Source organism: Phaethon aethereus (assembly GCF_964289735.1).
Source record: "Phaethon aethereus genome assembly, chromosome: Z".
Classification (NCBI taxonomy): Eukaryota; Metazoa; Chordata; class Aves; order Phaethontiformes; family Phaethontidae; genus Phaethon; species Phaethon aethereus.
The window spans coordinates 21645893-21670683 of record NC_138577.1 but is presented as its reverse complement, the minus strand read 5'-3'; the positions used below and the strand labels follow the sequence as shown (position 1 = coordinate 21670683).

Genomic DNA, 24791 nt, shown 5'->3' with positions numbered 1-24791 from the left:
AATAAATCCTTATTCTACTGTGGAATAAAAGATGACCTTTTTTTCAAAACACATAAACAGCTGATGCAGGGAAATCAGTCCTCACAACAATGTACTAGCAGGGGAAAGCTGCCAAGTAATTTTAGTCATAGCTATAGTCATTTACACAGTAAACCGTACACACTTTTTATAGAAGACTCCAAGTGAAAACAAAGTCTCGGAGAGACTTGGTCAGTATTTCATGCAATTTTTCATTTGAGCAAAGAGAGGGTAAGAGAGGCAGGACATACGATAGACGTTGAAGTATGCCTCCATGACTGCCTTTGTCATTCAGTAGCTTTTTCCAGCACCTACTAAGGCTGCTGAGAGGATAAATATTTTAAAAACCCCATGTCCCCTAGTTGTATCAGAGGCAGCAGTGCTCTGAGGACCACAGGACAAAGTATCCTGTACAACAACAACAACACGTCCTCTTTCCAAGAGTACCACAAGGTCAAGCCAAGCTGTGTCGCTCTGAGTCTGCAAGAGACACTGTCTCAGTGGGTGTCTGAGGCTGAAGTACTAGGGTTAGAAGAAGACAAATGAGCTTCTCTCTGAGCTGGCTGAGTCTCACCAATGTAACTACAGTGGCGTCAGTAGAGTTGTTGTTAATTTATATTGGTTTGACATCAGAAACACACCCTGTGAAGTGCCTGGGCTGCATCCAGGCAACTTCTGGCAAAGCTTCCCTGGCAGGAGGAAAGCTGAAGATGGTATTACAAATTGTTCCTTTCTTCAGCATGGGGCCCAGTTGTCCTTGTCCCCCGAGGGCAGAGAAACGACACGGTGCTCTGAATTTTTGCACTGGTTCTCCACTGCCAACACAGCCATCTGGCACACAGGGCATGGCAGCAGTGGAGGTAGAGTGAACATGCTTCCATTCCTCAGCTTTCACTAGTCTGGGTACAGAGAGGGGATGCTGGAAGTCCTTAACAATGGGAGAAAGCTCCCATGTGTGCAAAACTCTTCAGCAACACAAGCTGCCAGCTTTATTGATGTTTCTCATTGCACTATGTTTGCTGCAGACTAGAAGGAAACACATTATGTCTCTGCTCTTGAGTTTGGCATTCTCCATGTTTAAAATGGCAGACACTGCATCTACAATCAGACTGGGATGTGTTGTTCTGATAGAGCCTTAATATCTGATTCGAAACAGATATATCCTCACTGTTAATGCAACATTATGTTTGTCTTGCTCTGATTCTAGGATGAAATGAACTTGTGTTACAGTAAAGGTAATGACATAATAAGCTAATAAACTGCCACAGTGCTCTGAACATGAACATGAGGAAAACTGCACTCCAGTGAAATGAATCCCATAAGGGAAAATATTGTACTGAAGGAACAGTTTGGTTTTGCCAGTATAGATGAAACTGAATGCCGGGCTTCTGCCAGTAAAGCCTTAAGTCAAAGATCAAGACTTTTCAAGCCCCAACCAACAGAGCCATGTGAGAAAAGTCTGTAGAATGGTTTTTGCTTTCAGTAAATGCTGAATATCAGAATCAAAAAGGGAAAAAAAAGGTGCCTTGAAAAGAAAGATGTATTTACCAATGTAATAACCTCAATCGGAGTTAAAAAGGAAAAACATCCACAGACAAGTTATTTGTTCAAATTTTGCTATGGGTTGCTCCACAAATGCTTGAAATGGCTCATTTCCTTATTTCAGCAAAGGAAAAAAAAATCTTTGCTTTTTTAATGGCCCTGTTGGTGCTACAGTCAATTTCATATTAAAATATGCTATGTGTGTCTGTTTGGGAAGGATAAGAGAAAACATAAAAGGGTTGAGAGACCAGCCAGCACTCTGGTTCATAAAATTCAAACAGCACGCAACGGTGTACAAAGATGGTTTCCAGGAGGAAGCCAGAAGTACTGAAACAAATTTTATTTAGTCTATAGTAGTTTATGATGCTTCTTTAGAAAAGTAAGTTACCTTCCAGAGTAGTGCCATGGGAATAGTATTTGCTTGTTGCTGCAGAAAGGAATGAAATAATGGTTAAAATGTCAAGCCATTCAGGGTCAGAGCAGAAGGACATCAAAGAGAAAGACAAAGCTTTGGATTCACAGGTGTGGAATTGAAAGAAGAGGGAATGTAAAGGAGGAAACACAGACAGCCCTAAAGTGCAAGGTTAATGATAAGAAGCAACATCAAGAGCTGCTAGTGGGGAATTTCCATCCAGCAAAGCTGGCTATAGATACAGGCTTTAAACTGCACACTAATACAGAGACAGAAAATATAGGAGAACTAATACAACCTAACCACATAATCTCCAGAGGCATTCACTTGGAAGAAAAATACTTTGTCAGGGTTTTCTGAAAACAGTTAAGTGGTCCATAGCTTGTCTCTCTCCCCGTCCCACCTCTACATTACTGGTAGCCACAAGCCAGCTTAGCAGACTCCCTTCACATGATTCTTCTCTTTGGCATCAAAATATCTAGTTCACTACAGTATTCTGATGAGGGGAAAAAATGAACCCTCTATGCAGTGCAGTGAACAAGGAAAACATTGTACTATGTATGACTGAAGACCTGGCAGAATAAAACGCAATGTTGTGGCAGAATATGGTGACAATAAACTTCCCAAGTAAAATTATTGTTCTACATATCAGTTGGATATAAAAAAGGCTGAAGTATAAAAACAACGGTGATTGATAGTAACAATGAGGATAAATTGAGTGTCCCAAACTGGCAGGATTCTCCTCATGGTACTTGATTCGGTGGATACTTCCTGAAGAATTATTTTCTTATTTTGAAAGCACTGAGAGATGCAACTATCAGAAGTTGGGCTTTTTCTTACCCAATCTAAAGAAAATGGAATTGTAATCCAGTGAAAGTAAGAGCTAACAACCCTGTTAGTGAATTTGTTGTTTGCCACTGCCTGGAGATGACACAAATCTCAGGCAAAAAACTTACATAAAGCACAGCAAGAGTTTCCCTTGCAAGGGGGAAGCTTTAGGGTATTTCTTCTTCATGAAGTAAGTTTAATTTAGATGAGTGATCTAAGAAAGAAAAGTTCACTGAGGAGGATGAATAATGGGTGGAAGCAGGTAAAGATGGGACGTGAGATGGGACAAAAGTGTAAAGAAAACTGTGGGGGGAGCCCTGCAGGATTATGTAGAAACACAGCAAAAATAACTAATAATAATCTCTGAGAACATTGCTGAAAAGAATGTGAATACAAAAACGGAAGACGAAATGCAGGGATACGTACAGTTAAGGTTACAAAACCATGTAATTTTCCTATGGTAAATTCACCACTGAACATCCTGGTCTAACAATAGTACTGTGGTTCATAGTAAATTTACCACAGGAAGACTACATTCTTTGTGACCTCAGCTCAAAGCTATCAATCTAAGAATAAGGGCAGTGTAAGAATTTTAGGAGAATTTTTTGTGCAACTTTAAAAAGCCAAGATGAATGTAAAGATAAGAAGGCATTCCTAAGAAGAGAGAGATGGAAATCCACAGAGCAACTGGCCAGACATCTCTTTCAGCAGACGGTTCGAAATATTGGAAATATCCTTTAATTATTTAGAAAATGTCATTAACAATTTGATTGAATTTTTAAAATGGGACAGAAATTTCATAGCCATCTTCAAAGTAATTATTGCTTCCTCAGATAAGAAGCTATTGGATATCATATGTTTGAATGTCAATTAATCAGTTTAATACCATGTAGTAAAACACAGGAATACTGTAAAAGTGCCAACAAGATAAAGTTCATCACATGGCACAGAAAGCTTACTAAGCAGGTGGTGAATAGAGTGATCATAAAAAGTCCAATTCCCTTTCTAGTTTGACCATTACATGCAATTTTAATCACATTGAATTATGTCAATAGCACAATTTTTATAAGCACAACCTGCTAAAATGGACCCAGAATTCAGTCCAAAGGCAGGATGTCTCAGTGGGGAAGAATAAGGAGTAATATAATCAATATCAGCCCGGGGACTTATTCACACATCATATATTCTCTAACAGCCACATTCAGGACAGTTCAGATAATCTTTGTAGGTGGACATCTCACAGACAGTCCAACCAGGGATTTATCATAAGAATGTTTTTTATGTTCCATAGCGAAATGATGAAATACAGAACATGTATGTAACCCACAGCTAGAAAAAAATTAGAGGGATACCAAGCACTTCATGGGTCACAATGAAATTCAAAATTGTTTTCATAAATTGTAGGAATGAACTAAAATTAATAAAATAGCCCTGCATACAGAACTGTGAAAAATTAAACCTGTTTGCGCAAAACGAAGAGTAGTGGACTAGTAGACTAGTGGATTACAAAGTGAGTAGGAGTTTAAATTATAGTGTTGATATAAACAAACATCATTCTGGGACATAGTAACAGAAGTGATACATGTGGGCTACAGGAACTGGCAATGTTATTTTCAAAGTCAGGAGAGAAGCCTCAGCTGGATAATTATGTCATTTGGGGTGCCATGGCTGAAGAAAGCTGTAGACAAATTGGAAAGAGGCCAAAAGCAAGTACCAAGTATGATAAGTGGGTTGAAAAACTTGACCCATGAAGAGAGGTTGAAATGGTTTGTTTAGTCTAGAAAATGGAAGACTGGTGGGAGACAGAACAATCTGTTAATGTATAAAATGACAGTAAGAACAGTGGGAAATTTGTTACGCAAATGCTAAGAGTTGTGCAAGAACATTGAGGGACTGAAACTGTAGGTGCAGGATGTGAAATCTGGACTTAGCAAGACAGTATAAAATTAGAGGAATAGTAGTGTCACTAGAACATTAATACAGAAATAATAAGATTCTGCATGTTAATAATTTTTATGTATCAAAACTGACTTGGAGAAGGATGGTAATACATAGATGCTTATTGTGGTAGTACTAGAAGTATATAATAGCCTTCTAGATTCAGTTAGCCCTGAATGTGATGAGAGATTTCTCTGATGCTAGTGACCAAAAAAATGTAACTGAGAATTATGCTAGAGTTGAGGGCATTCTCATTTGGCACAGGGACTGGAGAATAAAAACAATTATTCACAGGACCTCGGTATTCCTGAACATGAAGATCAACACTCTTTCTTCATGAGGTATTCAGACAACTATGAATTAATAATGATTTTAACGTGGTTAACAGGGACATTATAAAATGCCTTGTCATAGAAAATAAACTTGGATGTCATGATCATGAGTAGACTCTAAATTAAACAGGTGAGTAAACAAAGAACATAAAAAGTTCAGAGGGACACATTTTGGTAAATCAAGGGAATTCCCAGCTGGACTGAGAAGCTCTGGGACCAGCAGGTTCCAGGGACCTGGAATGTATCCTGTCAGTCATGCAAAATGTAGCAGGAATCTGTATGCCAAGAGCAGAGAAGGAAAATGTGTAGAAGAGGCTTGAGATACAACAGATGATTATCCATCCTTAAAAGATATCTTTAGAATAAGTAGACATCTTACAAAATAATAGGCAAAAGTATGGAGAAGCAAAAGAAGTTGTATCTCAAAATCAAGAAGTGAAGAGTAATAATTAAATATTGAATAGAAGCTGAAAGGAAATTACCTTCAAGGATAAGGCTTGAAATCAATCTTGCTTAATATTTTCCTGATAACTTGGCACAAAATACAGGGGCTTTCTGATGAAACCTGCCAACAACAAAAAACTGGAAGACATTAACAGAAAAGAATGGGGATCTCATACAGGAGAAGCTGGATTACCTTCAAGTCTAGAACAATATAAATGGGAGAGAATTGAATAGGATAAAAGTCATGCACTTGGGTGCTAATAACAGAAGGTCCTCCAAGAAACTATAAACTCTATGTTTGGAAATGACTATGGAAGAGAAGTACTGAGGTGTAAAGGGTTATTCCAAAATGACTAGGAGCTTCTAATGGGACACAGCTGTGAACAAGGCAAATGTTGTTCTGTGACATACCAGAAGAGGTATTTCTAACACAGATAGGGAAGAGCTACTGTCCTGTACAAAGACCGGGCAAAAATGTCTGTGTATGACTAGGTACAATTTTAATCACCCCTCTCCAAGGATACACAACTAAAACACAAAAGGAGAAGAGTTAGTGGGTTGATGAGAGAAATAGAAAGCATATTTTACAAGGAAAACTTAAAAGACCTTGATTGATTAAAGCGGCAGGAGAACAGCTCAGAAGGGATATGATGATTGTATACAAATATATCTGAAGAACAAATACCAGTTAGAGGAAAGAAGTATTTAACCTAAATAATAATGCTGGCACAGAAACAAAGGGACTCAAAACAGCCATGAGTATGAATAGAGATTACAGATATATCATTAAAGCAAACAAGTTCTTGAGCTGCCTTCCTTTGGGAGTAATGGGGACAAAAAAAGTAATTGTTTTTAATGGACACAGTAAGTTTATGAAAGGGATGATGTAACATAGCTGCAAGTGATTGCCGGGATTGAATTTGATGATCTAGAAAGATCTTTCCAGCCTTGTGTTTCTATGTTGTTATAAAAAAATCATAAATACTTCTTCTTTATTTCCACTAAGTTAGGGCATAAAATGTTCAGTTTCATTTGCAGGTTAGAGAACAATGTTAAATTTCTGTTAAGACACTGAAGCACTGGAGCAAACTAGCTAAGAAAATTTTTAAGAACCACTTGAGCAAATATTTGACATGGCTTTTCTACATGTACTTGGACAGGCTTACAGAAGTGGGTTGGTCTTTTAAGGTCCCTTCCAACCCTAAATTTCTATGAGGAAATATAGGCTTATATCTTTCTGGACTCTGGCTTAGCAAAACAGCAAAAACACAAAGTTATTTCTGAGAAAGCTGTTGAGTAATTTATACACTGTAACTTTTGGAGATATTTGCAGTAGTACATTATTTATTATTTTTCCAGGATTCCAAGTGTTCTAGGAAAACCATAAAGCAAGCCCAATTCCTGCAGGAGATTGGAAGCTTTTGGGAGAGTCTGGTATACACAAAACAAAACACCGTTACTGTATTTAGTCATCTTTAGCAGAGAAAATGCAGTTTGGGGTGAGGTCCATTGTAAAACGGTTTTCTTCTCTGAACTTTCTCCCAGAGTGGCAACAGGATTCTGTGCTCCATCATTCTGGACCACTACCAGGGACCATCAATAATTAACTACGATGATGAGAATGGCAAAACATGTATGCACATTGCCGCTGCTGCAGGCTACAGTGACATTATCAGTGAGCTGGCTAAAGTCCCAGAGTGCAACCTGCAGGCCCTTGATGTGGATGACAGGTAACCATGGAAACTCTGAAACTGAAATTGCTGCTTCCTTTCTATTAACCTGAGACTAGCTCTGTTTGTTCTATAATCATGTTTCCTGTTTCACAGGCCATGGCCTAGTTAATGAACTGCAGTTACAGAGAACCGTGCTTGCTCAGAGACTGCAAAGCAGACCAGCTCATATGTATCATATCTAGTATCATAACTGACTATTTAACTTTGTGTTTCTGGTAGGAAATGATAAGATTACGTGTGAAAAGACTTTGTCACCACTTGACTTAACCTCTTTCAATCAAAAGTGAACATTCTTTTCAAAACAATAGAACAGGATGCTACAGCTTGAAGCTGGGATCCTGCTGCTATCTGTATTTAAAAATTGTAGTGTTCCCTTGTTGCATTAGGATGCTAACAGAGTATTCCTATAGGATCAGAGGACCTCCGCCTTCCATTCTGACATGGCACTTGATTCCTTCCAGGATGAAATCCCTATATTATAAGTGCAGAAGAGTCATCTTCTTTCCTCTTTTTCACCCCACACCTACCTCCCTTGGAACTTTGCTCGTAAATTTATTTAATGCAAACAGAACCAACTGACTGTTCGCATTGATTATCCTGCTTGCGGAGCAAAAGCCAAGGTTTTCTTGGCTTTGGCCTTCAGGTACTTAAAATAACAGCATTCTTCATGGAAAAGTGCAATAAAATGGAACAGAAATAAAACCAAGTAGGGTTCTGGAGAAGTTTCTAAACATCAGTAAAACGTAGTTGCGCAGGCTGTGTTTCTATGGAAAGAAGGGCAAAGGGAGGAGTTTAACTACACTTAAGAGCTCAGTAAGACACAACCTCCTATTACACATTCTCAGATATTTCCATAGAAGGTATTATACTTGAAGAAGAAAAAAGATAAGCTGTTCACCATAAACATTGGTATTTGTGCTTGGTGTAACGGTGAGAAGAGCTTGTCCCTATGCAGTGGGCACTACAAAGACATCTTTCAAATTCTGCTCAGAAAACTTCAGGCATTCCTCCCACTCTGCAACTCCAGCAGCAGAAGAGATGATATTATATAGCATGTATAGGCATTCTGCAGTCCCATTATCTACTTTCTCTACAGCTAAATAGAGGCACATAAATAGATACATACCAGTCTATGGCCTTATTACCACCACTGGCAGATACATCAGTGGGGGATAAGTTGCTGGAGAGTTCCTTAAGATGGATGTCATGAATCTGGACGAGTAGCATAGCAGCGCACCTCACTATGTCATTAATAGTTTAAATAGTAAATTTATTCATCTATTTTAATGATATTGCCCCTTTTCTGTAGGACGCCTTTGCACTGGGCTGCAGCAGCAGGGAAAGCTGACTGTGTGCAGACACTGCTAGAGCTGGGGATAGACAGCAGCCCTCGAGACATCAATGAAAACACTCCTCTGACATATGCAATGTACTGTGGGCATACAGCATGCATCAAGCTGCTGTCTCAGGAGAGCAGGTAAAGCGAACGTTCACATCTTGCTCAAATGTTGCCACTGACTAGAAAAAAAATTCATTGCTTTTCCTGTGCTGCTGAAGGGTTTGAGCCCTGAGTGATTTCTCCTTGATTCATATGCAATACTCAGTTCAAGTTTTCCACCAAAATAGCAATGTTAAAATTAGTCATCTACTGAAGACTCATCACTGTGTTTACAGTGCTAGTCTGCCGATCAGCTGAGGGTTCTGAACCAAGAAGATGAGATTATAGCTCTTGCTCAGTCACCTTCATGCAGAAAATTTATCTTACAGAATAATTTCAGCCCTCAGATATGTGCCTTCCACTTTTTTGAAATCTCTGTGCACTGTGCGTTCATGTAATCAGACAGAAGGATAGACTGAACACAAAACCAGCTTTGCCAGATAAATAATAAAATAAATTTCAAGTTTTCATCCTCAAAGTGTTTGGGAGTGTTTTCCTCGCCTTCTTTAGTTCCCTACCTTGACTGTCTCTTCTTATTCTGAGTTTTTTTCTGTTTAAAAGTATAATTCTTTTACCATTGCTTATGAGCTGCTTCTCTCTTTCTCAGCTGTCATTTAATTCATTTCAGTTCTTCATCTTTGGTAAATGAGCATGCACTTAGACGATCATCACATTTCTTTATGCTTTCCCCTCCTTTCCAGTCAGCAGTTAGTATTATTTCCTGTGTTACAACTTGAGACATGGATAACATTATCTCTCCTCCTCCTTTTCCTCCTGCGCTCTGCCTGTCAAAGTAGGTCTGAAATGTTGATTAGTCAAAATCTCGTCTAAAAACCACTATGGCAACACCACTGTAGGTAATTCTCTTGCTAGATCTTCTGAAACTGTGCTGGGTGTCTTTAGAACAGGCAGGGCAAGGCAAAGCATGGAGAAAGGGAATGGGGAAAGCGAAAGTGAAGGAATGGTGAACTACTGCGTTTCTTACAGTGTTAGCAATGACTGCGCTGTTGGAAATACCATTTTCCAAATATGACATAATACAAAGACCACTTGGTTTTAAAGATGTTCTTGTTATTGTTGGATCTGGCCTCACCATTAAGAATCATTATTCTGCAGCTGGTAGATGCTGAAGCCAGTTTGTTTGGGGTTTTTTTCCTGTTTTTTTTCCTCAGCTGCACTGAGCCTACATTAAGATGAGTGTAAGGCAATGAACCCCATAAGAAAGAATGAAGTAATACAGTATCATTTCAGTCCTTCTTAGTTTCAAATTTGAAGTCCTAATTTTTTGCCTCCTTGAACCACCTCTGCAAATGTATCTGAACAGTATACACCCCTGGTTAACACAGGCAGTATTTTTTCATTACTTGGCAATAACAACATCACATTTTGACTTGTACTTCCAGTAGATCCGAGCCAGTTCACCAGTTTCCCTCCCAGAACAACAGACTCCTAAAGAAAGAAGGACGATTCAGTATGCTGAACCACATCTTCTCCTGCAAAAAGAAGAAAGATGATCAGAAAACCAGTCAGAAGGAGAGCAGAGACCGATATCCTAGAGACTCAGAGACCTCAGAAGTAGATGATATCATCACCACTTTTGATTGCATTATGGACACAAACTGCAAAGATATTCCAGATAAGTGTGTGACCACCACTGACTTTAAAAGAAGGAGCATGGACACAAAGTACCTCACACCAGAGAAGAGGCAACCAGAGTGTCAGGGACTTCTGCCCGTCAGAACCCAGAGCCTCCCCCCAATCACTGTGGGCAATTCCTTCCTAACTGCTTCCCAGAGCACAACATCAAGCTTCTCCTCCAGCACCAGCACTCACCATTTTGCACACAAGTCTCAAAAGAGTAGGAGTGAACACAACTTGTGGGACCACAGAAGCAGCTGCCAGCCTTTGTTGAATGATCCCCGGAACACAGACTCTAACCAACTACTCTCCTACAAAGTCTGTACTAGGACTCCTTCAGACAAATTGATAAATGGCTTAAACTCTGATAGATCTCACCATGTGCTTCTGTGCCCTCCCCACCTTCCCTCACTTCCCAGTTCTCCATCAGGTAATTTCTTTCTTCTCTATCTCCCGAATCCTATAATCTCTACTAATGTGGCAAGCTGAGTCAGAAAAAAATAATTAAGTCTGACCCGTGATATTTCTCTTTCTTTAATATCTTTTTCTGTTTCTTCTCCCTGTATGTAGTAGCAATTGCAGATAGCATATGGACAGGACATCAGCTGACAGGTGAAGCAAGGCGCTTAGGTGTGGGGAATAAGAAGCTTAAAAAAGTCTGATGAACAAGTAAAAATGCAGGTAGTTAGGAAGCATGTAAGGTACCTGAGCAAGGTAAGTGCCTCCAGATTATATATATGCCTTGTGAATTGCATGTTAAAACCCACTGCCATGCTGGCTGCCTTGTGTTCATGTTTAGTCCTGGAACTAGATGTGCAAGGGAACAGTACTGCACTCAAATCTCTAACTGTGCTGAGAGCTGCTTCCGGATCCAACCAGGTAAGTCCATGTGTGCCATGTTAGACTGGCACCATGCCACTTTCCCTTATAGACATATTCTGACTCCAGGCTGTAGTGTCACCCCTTTCCACTCCTCCCACCTTGAGTGCCAGCTCTTTGGTCTAATGTGCTGTTCTTATGGTTTCTCCAAAGCTGAATTCAGGTTGCTAAATTTACAGAGGCACAGTAAATGCTTTTATGTTGTGGTTTGGAAACTGTAATGCAACAGCAATGAAGCAGAGCATCAGAATTCTGAAGTAAACTTCAAACCAGGGTTTGGCAGGATTTAGGATCTAGTACTTTCTTTGACTCACATCCATATTTAAATGAATCTGACTGGCTGGCTTGCATGCTGGAGTTTACTTCAACATATCAGTGTCTCCGACTTCATCTCCTTTGGGATTAGTCCCATGCCAAAATTAAACACATCTAGCATGCCTTCCAACCTCTGTAATACCCAACCGAAAAAGAAGGAAGCAAAAGCAATCCCCAAACTTACCAGTACTCCATTACTGGGAGTAAACATTACACAAGTTAATCTACCCTCACCCCAACAGACATGAGCCATTATCGTCCAGCAGAAAGAGGAGTGAACAGAAACCCTGCCTGAGAAGAACCCTCAGTTAGGTCAGGTCACTATCTGAGCTTGTGTGATAGTGCAAACTGTACTGACTCCTAAGCAAAAGGATCTATAATATAGCAAATCTTTGTTCACATCTCTAATAATGAGAGTAGAGACAGCAATTTCAGAATGACGGGTCATTCTACATTGTGCAAATAAAGACTGGAAATAGTTTTTCAGGCTAAAAAGGAGCTATTCAAAAAGTTCCACTTCCTGAACATGAGGCCACACTCCTGAAAGCTTGATAGACCTGGTCTATAGGTGTCACTACCTTTTTACTGTGTGGTCTTCAGCAATCCACTCAACCATACAAACCCCAAACTCCACTAGCAAGGATTGCTCCAGCACAACTCTTTCTACATTGAACTCCGCAAGGTTCAGCTCACATGTGGAAGACAGGAAAACCTGCAGGGTTTCTTTACAACCTAAATATAATAGGTTACAGTGAGGCTGAGATATCTGAGATCATTCATGTTGACAGTAGAAGGAGGAATGAACTCAAACTGGATAAACCAATCCTGAGGACAACTGTGGGGAAACATTTCTTGGTGGAACTAGATAGACTATGAATACATTTGATGTGGAAGTAACTATTACATTTAAATGTTATTGAAAATGCAATTACAGATTTTTCTTAAGAATCTGGAATTCTGTATGGTTGAATCCTTGTTTGCTTTGGACAGAAGGACAGGTGGTTTTCTATGAACATCCTATGACAAAAAGCTGCAACCAGCTGAATCAGGTCAGATCCTGTGCATCCACTCAGTGCTCCATGATCTGCACAGGGACTCAGGATAGGACCAGCAGTCTACATACATGAATGAGGGCAAAATCATATCAATTAGGGAAAATCTTCTAAATGTTACAATGGGAGCTGTCTTTGCATGTCAAAAGTAAGAATAAGTAATTTTATCTTTGACAGTTTATTACCTACCTCAGAGAAAAAATGGCCTGAGTGCCTTAAGCCCAGTTATCTCTTTATCAGCTCCCTTTAACAAAACTTTCCAACAATAAAAAGATTCCTGTAGCTGGCGAAAGGATTTCCACTGAAGCATGTGAATTAAATGCTTGTAAGAAAGCAGAGAGTGTCTGATAAGAATACATTGCACAACCCAGATACTGTCTAACATTTCTTCACGATAAGATCTGCTTATCCTCCTTCACACCCATGTGTATGGTTTAAATCTGTCTGCCTCTGTAATTAAAGCCACCTGACCTGCTGTGTATTAGAACTGCATTTACTGTAGGAACTTCAGGGCTTCCAGGTCTCCAGTGCACTGTGCCTGGAGAACTTACAGGGATCAGAAGGAAAGTAAGCCTGGCTCCAGCCCACCCAGTAGCACTGTGCAAGCAGCATTCTCTGAAGAAAGCTATTTCCTTGGGGTTTTTTTTCTGCAGGAGCCCTATCTGAGGGAAAAAACACCACCTGGTCTTTGAAGGACATTGAAGTGTTAATACTCCATTTCTCAAGTCATGAGTGTTGTGGCTATGTGTAATTTCCTAATCACTGAATATCCAGGGCAGGATTATGGGTATCAATAATTTAGGAGAACTCAATTTGAAAAGTATCTTCTCAGCTGACACACAGTTTTGATTGTCTTCCATGACCATGCTTTTTATTAAAGTCAGAGCTATTTTTTGTGCTTACTGCTACTAAAGCAGATGGCTCATAGATGGGGACTTTTTGAGGTTTTTTTGCTCTGTTTTCTGTGCTCCTGGAAATGAAAGATGAGTCAATTTACTAGCTGATCCTTAGCACTTACACAAAGGGGAGAGGTTGCTGTGGGTACCAGTGAGACTTACCTTACTATCAGGTTTCTCTCAGAATAACTACTTTGTCTTGCCCTCCGCTGGGGAGAGCAAAGAGAGACTATACCAAAAAACTACTGCCAATATTGCAAGAGGGCTTGCCAGCCACAGTGCTGAGCTAGCATCCACAATCTGAAGCATTCTGTATTTAGGAGCTTTGCAATCATCTCTTTTTGCAAAATGTAATGCCATCTACATTCCACGGGGAAAATGGTATAAGTAGAGAAATTCCAAGTGGGTAAAAGGAAGACTGTCTCAAATGTAAGGCAGCTCTTAGCACCCTCTAACCAGATGGCACCCTCCTTCTATTATCCACTCATCTTTTAGATTATTACCCTTCCAGGTATAAGGCGATACTTTATTGCAGGTTTTATTACAGCAGCCCAGTACCTTCTATTTGTTTGAACAGGTAACTTTAAAAAATAGGCTATTATTAAGCTTATGTTGGCATAAGCAGTATGGTATAGTCCAACAGGACGCACTTCTTGGCCAGGAAAGAGTAGAGCAAAGCTGATCAGTGTGGCTGCTTCTTTCGCAGACCGAAGGATTGATTTACAGTGGGACATTCATGATAACATATACAACTTTTCCACAAAACACACCACAACGTGGTTCACCTACCTAAATGCAAAGGAAAATCAAAGAACAACCTGTAAAAAAAGTCAGTAAACAAAATGCAGAACAGTCCTGCATTTTATAATAATGAAATTGCCTCCTTTACATTTCATTGAAAAATAAATGCCATCATAAATATGCTCTTGGGGATGACCAAGATAATGTCTTAAAGAAAGAAAAACTTTTTTCTCTGATGTTATCTGGAGCAGATAGAAAGGAAGTGCAGAATAGTATTTTCACTTGATGCCAGAACTTTTAGACAACGAGGATTCTTTTCCTAGCACTCATATCAGCACTGCAAACATGATTATGCTTGCTACTGTTGTTTCACTGCCAGATTTATGAAATAAACATATCTCTTGACAGAAAAAGCAATCTCATCATCAAAGCCATAATGGTACATACATAATAAGCCATTAGTTCTCAGCATAAGCATCATTGAAACCAATAAAACTCAAATTGCACTAATGGAAGCAGCAGGCTTGATTCTCTGCTGTTTTGGAATGCATATATTTATTTCTTTGTGCACAGTGGATGTGAAGTCTATAGAAGAAATTTACCAACATTTACATCCACTTTTTGATCACCCTGGAGAAGTGTTAAAGACTAAATAAAGATTAAAACATGGGAAAAGGAAACCAAACTCTGTTTCTACTAAACACAACTCATCCATAAGAGATTCTTCATGATTTAGCCCAATACACATCAGCTTTACCCATGGGATCCAGCACATTGATCCAACGTCTATCAACTGCCATGGTCTTTGGACCAGAACCTCGCTCCATGCTGAGCTGAAGGCTGCACTATAACATGGAGGTTTGTCTGATAAACACCACCTTATCTCCTTTCACACAAAATCCATTTAGTCTTCACACAGAATCCATTTAGTCAGCAACACAGTTAGAGCAGTTCAGTGAAACTCTAGGAAACTGTTCTATAACTATTTTCCTATAGCTTTATTTTGCACAGCCCAGCGATACATAGGTATTTTCAAGTACCAACTACAAAGCCACAAAGGCAATTTATATCATTCTATTTCTTCCTGTTGCTTAAGATGTCCTACTACATCTCCACTCATCTCTGCATGCTGACAGAGTATATGTTTGCTCTGCAATGAGCTATGTTGCAATGCCATGCTGCGTGAGCAGCACTTTGGCAAGACAACTCAAGACTCCTTACAAGACTAATCTCAGATCTGGGGGTAACAAAAAAGAAAAACTTGAGGGACTCAACATCACAGAATAAGATCAACTCAGGAAAAGGATCTGGAGAGAATGTTGATTTGGTGTTTGAGTTTCCACTTTTTTAATAATACTTGATGTGTCATTTATATAGTGAAATGCATTACATCATCTAATATATTGTCTTTTTTAATAGCACTAGACCAACGTTAACTTTAATCTTAGCCAGTGATATGCCACAGTTAGCCAATTAACATTTCATTTTCCAGTGTCTATTCTTCTTGGCAAAAATTAAATTGCCATAAAAATAGTTTAGTAAGAATTACTATCAGTTTATCTTAGTTCCGCTATGTTTTCATTTGCAGCAAAACCCTCTCAAAGCTCAACTTTACTGCTGATAGACTTCCACCAGTCTCATTTTCCAACCAGCTGCTAAACTCAATTTCTGTTTTAGTATTTAGAAAGGCTGAGACCCTATTAGAAAAGTTTGCAAACTAAAGCTTCAATTCTGAAATCAAATCCACCTAATTGAATACTTCTACAAATTTAGTGTCCAAATATTCTTACATGGACCTAGCTACTGAATTGTACCTATTTTATGAACAATTACTATATTATATGAGAGAAGGTGATAAGGGTACACGTGAACACTATATTAAATCCGTCACTCTTTAACGAATGTAAAGAGAACAAAGCAACAGCTTTTTTCAGTTGGTGGTTTCTTGGTATTACATATTTCTGAGAATTACTAAGTAAGTTTTCTTTTTTCCTAGAAGCCAGAGATCTGCAGTGCACCATATTATTTCCAATTATTTTCAAACAGTAACCGATTATCTTTTTCTTTCGCAGGTAAAAATTTTCAACAGATATCCATAGACCAACCCAAAATAAAAAATCTTACTCCTGTACGGAACAGCCTAGCTCCCATACCCAACCACTGTGCTCACAATAGTAAGTACAGAGAAGTCCCAGTTAACAGCATCATACTGTGTGCCTCCAGCACTGGCATCTGAGGGCTTGAGAGAGATTTTGTGTTCCTTTTTCACAGCATCATAGAATGGCAAAGGTTGCAAGGCACCTATGGAGATTGTGTAGCCCAACCCCTCTGCCCATAGAGAGGTCACCTACAGCAGGTTGCTCAGGCTCACATCCAGTTATGTTTTAAGTACCTCTAAGGGTGGGGACTACACAAATTCTCTGAGCAACCTGTTCCAGTGTTTGACCACCTTCAGAGTAAAACTGCTTCTTCTTACTTATTTGTGCTTATTGACTCTTTTGCCTTCATAGGACACCACTGAGAAGAGTCTAGCTCCCTCTTCAGTAGTCCCCCAATTCAGGTATTTATACAAATTGACAAGATCCCCTCAGCTGCCTTTTCTTCTCAAGGCTGAACAGACTCAGCTCTTTCAGCTTCCCCTTTGAGGCTGGACACTCCAATCCCTTAATCATCTCCATCACCCTTTGTTGTTGGACTTGCTCCAGTAAGTCCATGTCTCTCTTTCTCTGGTGCCCCCAGAACTGGACGCAGCATTCCAGATATGTCTCACTAGTGTGGAGTAGAGGGGAAGGACCACCTCCTACAGTCTGTTCGTAACGCTCTTCCTCATGCTGGCTCATGTTCAGCTTGTTGTCTATCAGGGTCCTCAGGTCCCTTTCTGACAAGCTCCTTTTCACCTGCTTGATCCTCAGCATGTATTGGTGCAGGGAGTTATTCCTCCCCAGGTACAAGATTTTACATTGCCCTTTATAAGAGTCTTGTCCATTCTTTCCACCCACTGGAATTCTTACAGTCATAGGGTTTTTCACTCCCGGTCCCACTCTTAGTTGCATATGCCTCTAGGACTCCAGTAGCTTTTCACAGGAGGCAGGACATGATGCAACATGGCGACTTAAAGGATGTAAAGAGATGAATGCCAACACCTTAATGACTGCATGGCAATGAAACGTTGGATATGTGAGATGAAAGCCAGGATAAGGAATGACTCTTCTGGAGACAGCATGAAAAATGTCATTACAGTGATTTTTGTGTGCTTTTGCTAGCAAAAATTAGAGGGAAGAGGACTAGAACAAGATCATCAGGTTTCAAAAAATCCTGTCATTTTCTGAATGTTACATACGTGAAAAGATGTTCTATATCTCTCTCTGTCTTAAGCACAGCAGATATAGACTAGCTTTTACATGAGCATGGGAATAATTTACTTCTCTCATTCTAACAGCAACTGGTTTGGGTAACTTCTATAGCACAGGAGCTAAAATAAAGGGATTGAGAGAGCAGCAGCCTTTTTTCCCTCCGCACTTTCAGCCAGATCCTCATTCCCAAGGCAGTAAGAAGCAAGGTCCCAAAGAGCAGGGAAAGCCTCACCCTACTCCCAAAGTCCTGGCAGAGTGTCAACACTTAGTGAGTGGCCGAGGCTGGATCCAGCCAGCGACTGGGGTGTTCTTCACACACAAACACTAGTCCTACTCCCAGAAGTGTCCTGCCTTCCTGTGCTCCACTAAGCACAAATCCCGCAATGTATTTTGGATGAGGATTTGCAGTTTACTCTTTGTCATCCTGTGGATCAGCCAGGTCCTAACATTTCAGAACTAAATTTAAGATTCATTGCCTCTCATGATCTGAGTTTCAGCAGCAATTCTGCAGCTATAGCAATATTACTAAAAACGAAACAGCAGAGGTAGCTTTATAGGGAACATCAGATTGGGTAGGGGAAATACAGAATCCTCCACGGCTGCTGCACAGAAAATAAGAGAGGAAGAAGACAAGTAGAGATATGTGGGAATACTGAGGTGGTGTTCTCTGTCTGCTCGGAGGAAAGAAAATAGTCTAACTGCTTTCAAAACCCCAGCTCCAAGTCTTCTATTTTTAGTTTTCTACTAATGATTTCTGTGTCTTCTAGTTAAAAGTTTGTTGTAAGCAAAATCTTAAAAAAAAATTATTTCAGAATCACTGGTGTTCTTGCAGTAATTCACACAAACAGCCAGGATTTTAGTTCTAGTCTCATGCCAAAAACTGTGTTTTACAAATAAGATACAATTATCACGGTTAGTAATCATGGTTTAATTAACTAACACAGCACATTTATCCAGGTGCCATTACTGCTTGAAAGTCAGTTCAAGCCAATAACAGAAAAGGAAAGTTATTTGCAAAGAGATTACATTTCTTCTTTGTTAACACAAATGACACATTTGATCCTGGAGCTTTCCAAACAACTGTTTCAGAGCCAAGATTTCACTCATCCTCCATCTAGCCCTAAAAATATTACTGTTCTGGACACAGCCTTTATCCAGGCAAATGGTTCCAGCAATGAAGTTTGAATATAAACGCTTGTGTTTCTCTAATATTTTTGTTACGTAAGATGTGTGTTAAAAACATGCAAGAAAGCCAGTGGAGAAAAAAAGCAACCAGGGAACTGGAACAATAAAATAAGCATAAATTAGAAAGAGAACTGAAACTACTCAGAGATTAACAGAAAGAAGAAACATCTCCCAAAAAAGGAAGGGCAATGAAAAAAAGGAAGAGAAGCTTTAATCCCTAAGCAAAAACATTTATAAATACAAGTTAGAAAGAGGATAATAGGAATGAAACAGTAGCCTGGGAAAAGAGTACTTCTGTGACTTTAAACCTTATAGATTCCCACCCTCCAGGTGTTCCCAGGGCCAAAAATTTTCCTCACATGGCATCTTGAGTAGCCTCAGCACAGCCTGGCATCTCTGTTATTCTGCATGCTGCTGCTCCACCCCCAGCATATCCTTTCTATCTCATCACGCGACTCTCCCAATGACCACTAGAAACCAGGGTCTCAAATAGCACACACTGCTCACACAATGCCTGACTAATTTTCCAAAGAAATATGGGACCTCTAGAGAACTCTCTGCTGGTCTCACTTCATGTGGCTTAGAAGGTCTGAAGCCATAGTGAGGTTATTACTTGTTAAACAAAAAAAAAAAAAAGAAAAAAAATCTCTTTCTGCAGGTCATTTAACAATATTTTCTGGGGGTCAGTGGATGATTTTGCTGTTATTCATCATGAGTTGAAGTTTCTTCATTCCCAACTTAACAGCAAAGGATTCCACAAAGCACCTTCCTCTCTGCAGAGGGCCACCATGGTCCACTGCTTGCAAAAGGAAGTCTAAGAACCATCCCTTCTCCTGGAGTACATACTCCTTGGGCAATGCCTCCCTGACAGCCTTTTTCTTGCCTCTGCAGTTCATAATAGCAGCCACTCAAGAGTCATTACTGAGTGGAAAAGGCTCCCTGAATTAGTGGCTCTTACTGTAAGACTAGGTCTTTGGTAGCTGACTCTGTCCTCTGAACGTGAACAATTACTGGTGCTTTTGCTGTACATAGCTTCTGGATATATGGCAAGCAGCCTTAAGGGTTCTGTCTCTCACAAACCCCAGTGCTGGGTCCAGGCTCATGTGTTTTCAGTACATATACTAATAGCAGTCATTACATGTATTATTTCAAAGCCATCCATGTACCAGACCTGAAATCCTTATGGAATATCCTAAACTTTGTGCAGTATGTAGGACTAGGTGGAAAGCATTGATGTTTGGATCCTGGTTTTTACTTCTTTCAATGAGCATAGGTTTGTGGTGGCTACCCATCCATGGAGGTGAAGTTAAACTAATTGCTTTTGCCCTACTTAAACCATCATTATGGGCTTATCTAGCACATAAAGCATTCTGGAGATATTTTACACAGGTGTCAACTTTGAATGCAAAAACATATACCTGGCTCCAAAGAGGGAAAAAAGTGAGCCTCTCAACATGCACTTGGTTTACACACCAAAATTTCAATAAACTCAAAGCATTCTACCATGTGCCAGAAAACAAATGGGCTCATTTAGTATATTTAGCCCTGCTTGATTCACACAAATTCAATACAAACTAAAGCAAAGTATTAGTGTTTTTTTGGGGTTTTTTTTTCATGGAAAGGAGAACTAAGTGATTTCCTGAACTTGTGAACATGTATGAACCTTGAATATGACCCATGAATTACACTACATTGCCAAAGGCCAGGCAGCTATAGCAAACACTGCATGCTCCTGCTCAGGCCATCACAACTTGAATTGTACTGAAATCAGCACAAAAAGAAAAAAAAATGCCAATATTTATAATCCTCTCTATAAAGATTTTGCTTTGCCCCAAATAGATACCTGGTGTGTCTTAGAGAATTACTGTTCCTGATAAATAAATAATGAATGATGAAATTAGTATATGGCATATGGTACAGAGAAGTATGGCAAGGAGAGCTTCAGCCTCTTTTGCACAATGTATATAGTGAAAAAATAACATAGATGCAAAGCTCTTTCAGCATCTACAGACATTACAGAGGTAACATTTGTTTTCAACATGGCAAATTTCTGACTTGTTAATTGTAATAAGACACAGAAGAGCTTGCATGGCAAGACTGGTGTGCTTCTGCTTTGTGAAGGCACGGAAGCTGCAAGTTTTCTGCTTGAACTTCTTCAATATGATTCTGACTCACACACAGTCTGTGTCCCCAGTTACCTGCAGGCCTGTTACTCCTCTAGCCAGTTATTCACCATCTTACATTTGGACTTTTGGTGGTTTAGGATATCTTTCTTTGTTTGTTTTCCCTAGGTATAGTGGTTTGCATTTGCCTTTGCTGAGTTTTGCTATCTGAATTTCTTACTGTTTCTCCAATTTATCAAGGTCATTTTGCATTGTAAACCTGTTCTCTGGAAAATTACACCTTGAGTGCCTTTTTTTATCAGATGTGTATCCACATTATAGCAACAGATCTACCTTATTTTTAATGAAAATTTGTAACAAAGGTAATAGTCCTTCCTTATTAAAGCTACATAATTTCTCACTTCTCCTGCATCCACTTGCCAGTGTCCCAATTATTCTTTTTGATGTTGCTTGATGAGCAGTGAGAAGGCAGACTGCATAGGTTCAAAGATTCACTTCTGAGAAACACCAATTGTGGCAGGATTCTAGGTCTTTAGGATTTTTTAGGTTAGGTTAACTGACTTGAAATTCCTTAAGCCCTCTTTTCTTGACTTTTTATTCTACAGCCCTCAAGAAACTCCACCCACTAGTCTACCTAAGAGTTCCTCAAGTGTGCTGAATGTTTTGTTTGGTTTGGGGTTTTTTTTAAGTTCAAAATTGACTTGTAAGCTTATCACAGGTGCATTCACTGCAGTAGTTACTCAGTTCATACCAGCTGATTATATGGTTCATTATTTCTAATAAAAATTACTTCATTTATCATTTTATCTTCTATTAAAATTGCCCAAATCCAGATTAATTTCACATATCCCTCTGGAATTATACAAGATTTTCACTGGATTAAGAGATAATGCTCTTCTTCATTCCTCATTTTTGTAGAATTTCCCTGAGTCTGACCCAGGAAAATTTCTGTCAGAGATTATGAAAAGGAAACAATCAAAGGGCCTGCCAGGAAAACTGCAAACATGAACACTCAAGTTTTCATTGGAGTTGACTGGGAAATTAAATGATAATGACAGGCTGAGGTGGTCACCTTTTGAGCAGAGTGCTTTATAGCAGGATTTTTCCTCCATATGAAGAACCAGGACACAAGCATGACACCAATCTGAGGACAAGTGGTTGGCTCAGAGAATGGTTTTTAATATTTGACCTCTAGGAAGCATTTGTGGTTAGTTTCAAAGGATCAAGCCAGTGAAATAGACAGAGAATCTAAATTACCTTCTGGCAGCTGCCATGACTAGCAAGATGAAACTCAAACTAGAATATCTCAGAGGAAAACGTTAATAAGCTCTCATATATTCATCACAACAGATGCAGATGGAAGGAAATCACAGATGGAATGAGAATGCAACCAAGGAAAAATTAATGTGAAAAATTGCAAGGAAAATTCTGTAGCCGAAACAGAGATGGTATTAACTCCAGTAGGGAGCTCTTCATGCGGTTATCTGAAAAACCCAAACCGTTTGTATACAAAGAGCTTGTGAATAAAATGGAGAATTAAATTAAAAGAAGCTCATGCAATTCACAATAAATTACAAGGCAGAGAAAAACAGGTCTACAATTAAGGTTTTGAATTATCCTTTTTAAAAAATAGGAAATTAGCTAGTGAGTTGCCTGAATAAAGGAGCTTGAGGATTTCCATTTAGAAAAGATACAGAACTATATTTTAAACCACAAGCAACGTTACACTGCTGAGTGTGAGCTGGAGATTAAGGATGATCTAAATCCACCATTTCTTACAAGATTGCTGACACACACAAGACATACAACAGCTGTGGCTCTTGTGTTTCAGTGTGGGTCTTCATGCGCTACAGGGTAATGGGCTACTTTTGTGGCCTGTGACTTGCAGAGCATGTGTGGACCTATCTTCATGATTGACTGCACCTGCAGAAACCCAGACACAGTGTCCCACATTCCTCCATTTCATTTTCCTAAGATTTTGATCAGAATTTACCCTGGGTAATAGAGCACACTCCCACAAAGGTTTTGTTAAAAATAACATATTCCCATAGAACATTTCTGTTTCAGTCAGCCTGTGGTTCTTGATAAAAAAACATCTTGCGGAAATCTCTCCAGACAGACCAAGTCTCCTTCAGACTCAACTATAGATTCTCTGCTTATCAAAAGTAAATCTTTGAACTTATCAAGTCTTTTTGATCACCAAACACAAAGTAAATTGCTTAACACCAGAGTTGTTTTCTTCAGTTGAAGATCAGCCCTGCCAGGCTTTAACAATTTCTTACTGATATTTTGATCGTATTTTTCAAATGCATTTTTGAGTACACACAACACAAAACAAACAAACAACAATTCAAAGGAAGTTGCAAACTCATTTGTAAAAATTTAATGCTTTTCACTTTCTGTGCACTCTTTCTCTCTTTTTCTTTTTCCTCTAGTTCAACTACAATTTGAGGGTGCTAAGAAGTTTAAGTCCCTGCCTTTAAATTCCCTAAGGACTGGTGCAGTTATTCTCCCACCAGCCCCAACCTCCAGATCCCAGAAGAGGGGACATTCTCAGAGTCATTTGCTCTATTCTCTATTGCCTGGTCTACCAGGAGAGCCTCTGAAACCAAGCCGTGTCCTACCTGCTATCCCAAGCCAGAAGAAATCTAACTCTGCAGAAGAGCTTGAGAAATCTCTCATCAAACCAGATGCTGAAAATTAACTCATTACACTGGCCTCAATCAGTTGAAATATATCTAAAGAGTTTGTTACAAGACAACTGTACAGTAAAATCTCATTAATTTGCACTAATGATGCTCTTGTGAACTGGAGTGTAAATGAACAAAAAACACGAAAGGGTAGCACATCACAAAAGCTGCACTGTGTATTTATATACACATTTTCATTTATGATGAAATTACTAAATCGATATTTAATGTGCTGTAAACCTATTTTGTGAATGGAATCCTCATAACATGCAATCTTGTTGCAGCAATGTGCTGTTAAAACTTTTATAGAAAACTGAAACAAAGTAAGATTTCCTGCGTGATTTAAAAGTCAGAATTAGGGAAGCATAAATTGACAGGGATTCTCTGTAGTTTGTAAATGCAATGGTGCTGGTTCTGAGGCTGCATGCCATAAAATTATCTTTTTAAGATTAAAACGGTAAGCTCAAAATAAAAGGCAGTTTTAGCAAATGAGGGGTTTTGGCTCTTTGTTTTTCACATATTTTCTACATTGTAAGTTTGTGGGTTATGTGACTTCAACAAGCTAAAAAAGTACAATGCAACACTAATCCCTGAGGAACAGACAGAGCTATACCAAACACTGTTCAAAACTGTTCATTGCACTGACAGATTTATGTCTCTTTCATTTAATTCTTCATATTCCTCAGTGGCAAAAATGCAATGGTGTATTGTTATTTTCATAAAACAAGGATTGCACAGTCCCCAGTTATTAAGCATTATTTCATCACTTTGATCACCGGACTGAAAAAGGAAATCTAGCTAGACTGCTGTTCAGTCAAGAGCCTTGGCAAGTGCTATAAGCCTTTGACTAAACATTTCACAAGACTGTGCTTTCCTAAAGGCCAGCAAGGATGCCAACCTCTGCTTGTTTCAAGATTCTTATCTAAATTTTGCTGCTATTGCTATGGACTACCCCTTCAGAGAGGCTGTGGCATTACTGTGGGTGAGGGGTGGGGGCGATAGTCCTGTTTTGTCACCCCTTCTGTATCACCATTGCTAGTAAACCAGTCTAACATTAGCTCTACATCAGCAGCTCATTCAACCAGGACATGGCATTTCTGTTTATCTCTAGATAAATGTTTTATTAGCTGTACAAACATTTATTTTGCTGTGTCACAGTAAAAGACAAATGTGACATGAAAGAGAAAATAATCATGTCCCACTAGCTGCAGTTTCCAATTTCCTTGCAGTAATG

At 39.3% G+C, this 24791-nt stretch overlaps 1 protein-coding gene across 1 annotated transcript in view; it reads left to right on the top strand.

Moving 5' to 3' along the window:
- Window positions 1-23571, top strand: part of ANKRD55 (ankyrin repeat domain 55) — a gene marked incomplete at its 3' end in the record, with an annotated part of 47787 nt that extends 24216 nt beyond the window's left edge. Inside the window, exons 7-11 of the mRNA XM_082012808.1 lie at window positions 7060-7244; window positions 8557-8724; window positions 10089-10753; window positions 16279-16380; window positions 23303-23571. Of these exons, the coding sequence (XP_081868934.1) occupies window positions 7060-7244; window positions 8557-8724; window positions 10089-10753; window positions 16279-16380; window positions 23303-23571 (1389 nt within the window). The remainder of the gene's footprint in view (window positions 1-7059; window positions 7245-8556; window positions 8725-10088; window positions 10754-16278; window positions 16381-23302) is intronic.
- Window positions 23572-24791: the final 1220 nt, after the last annotated feature.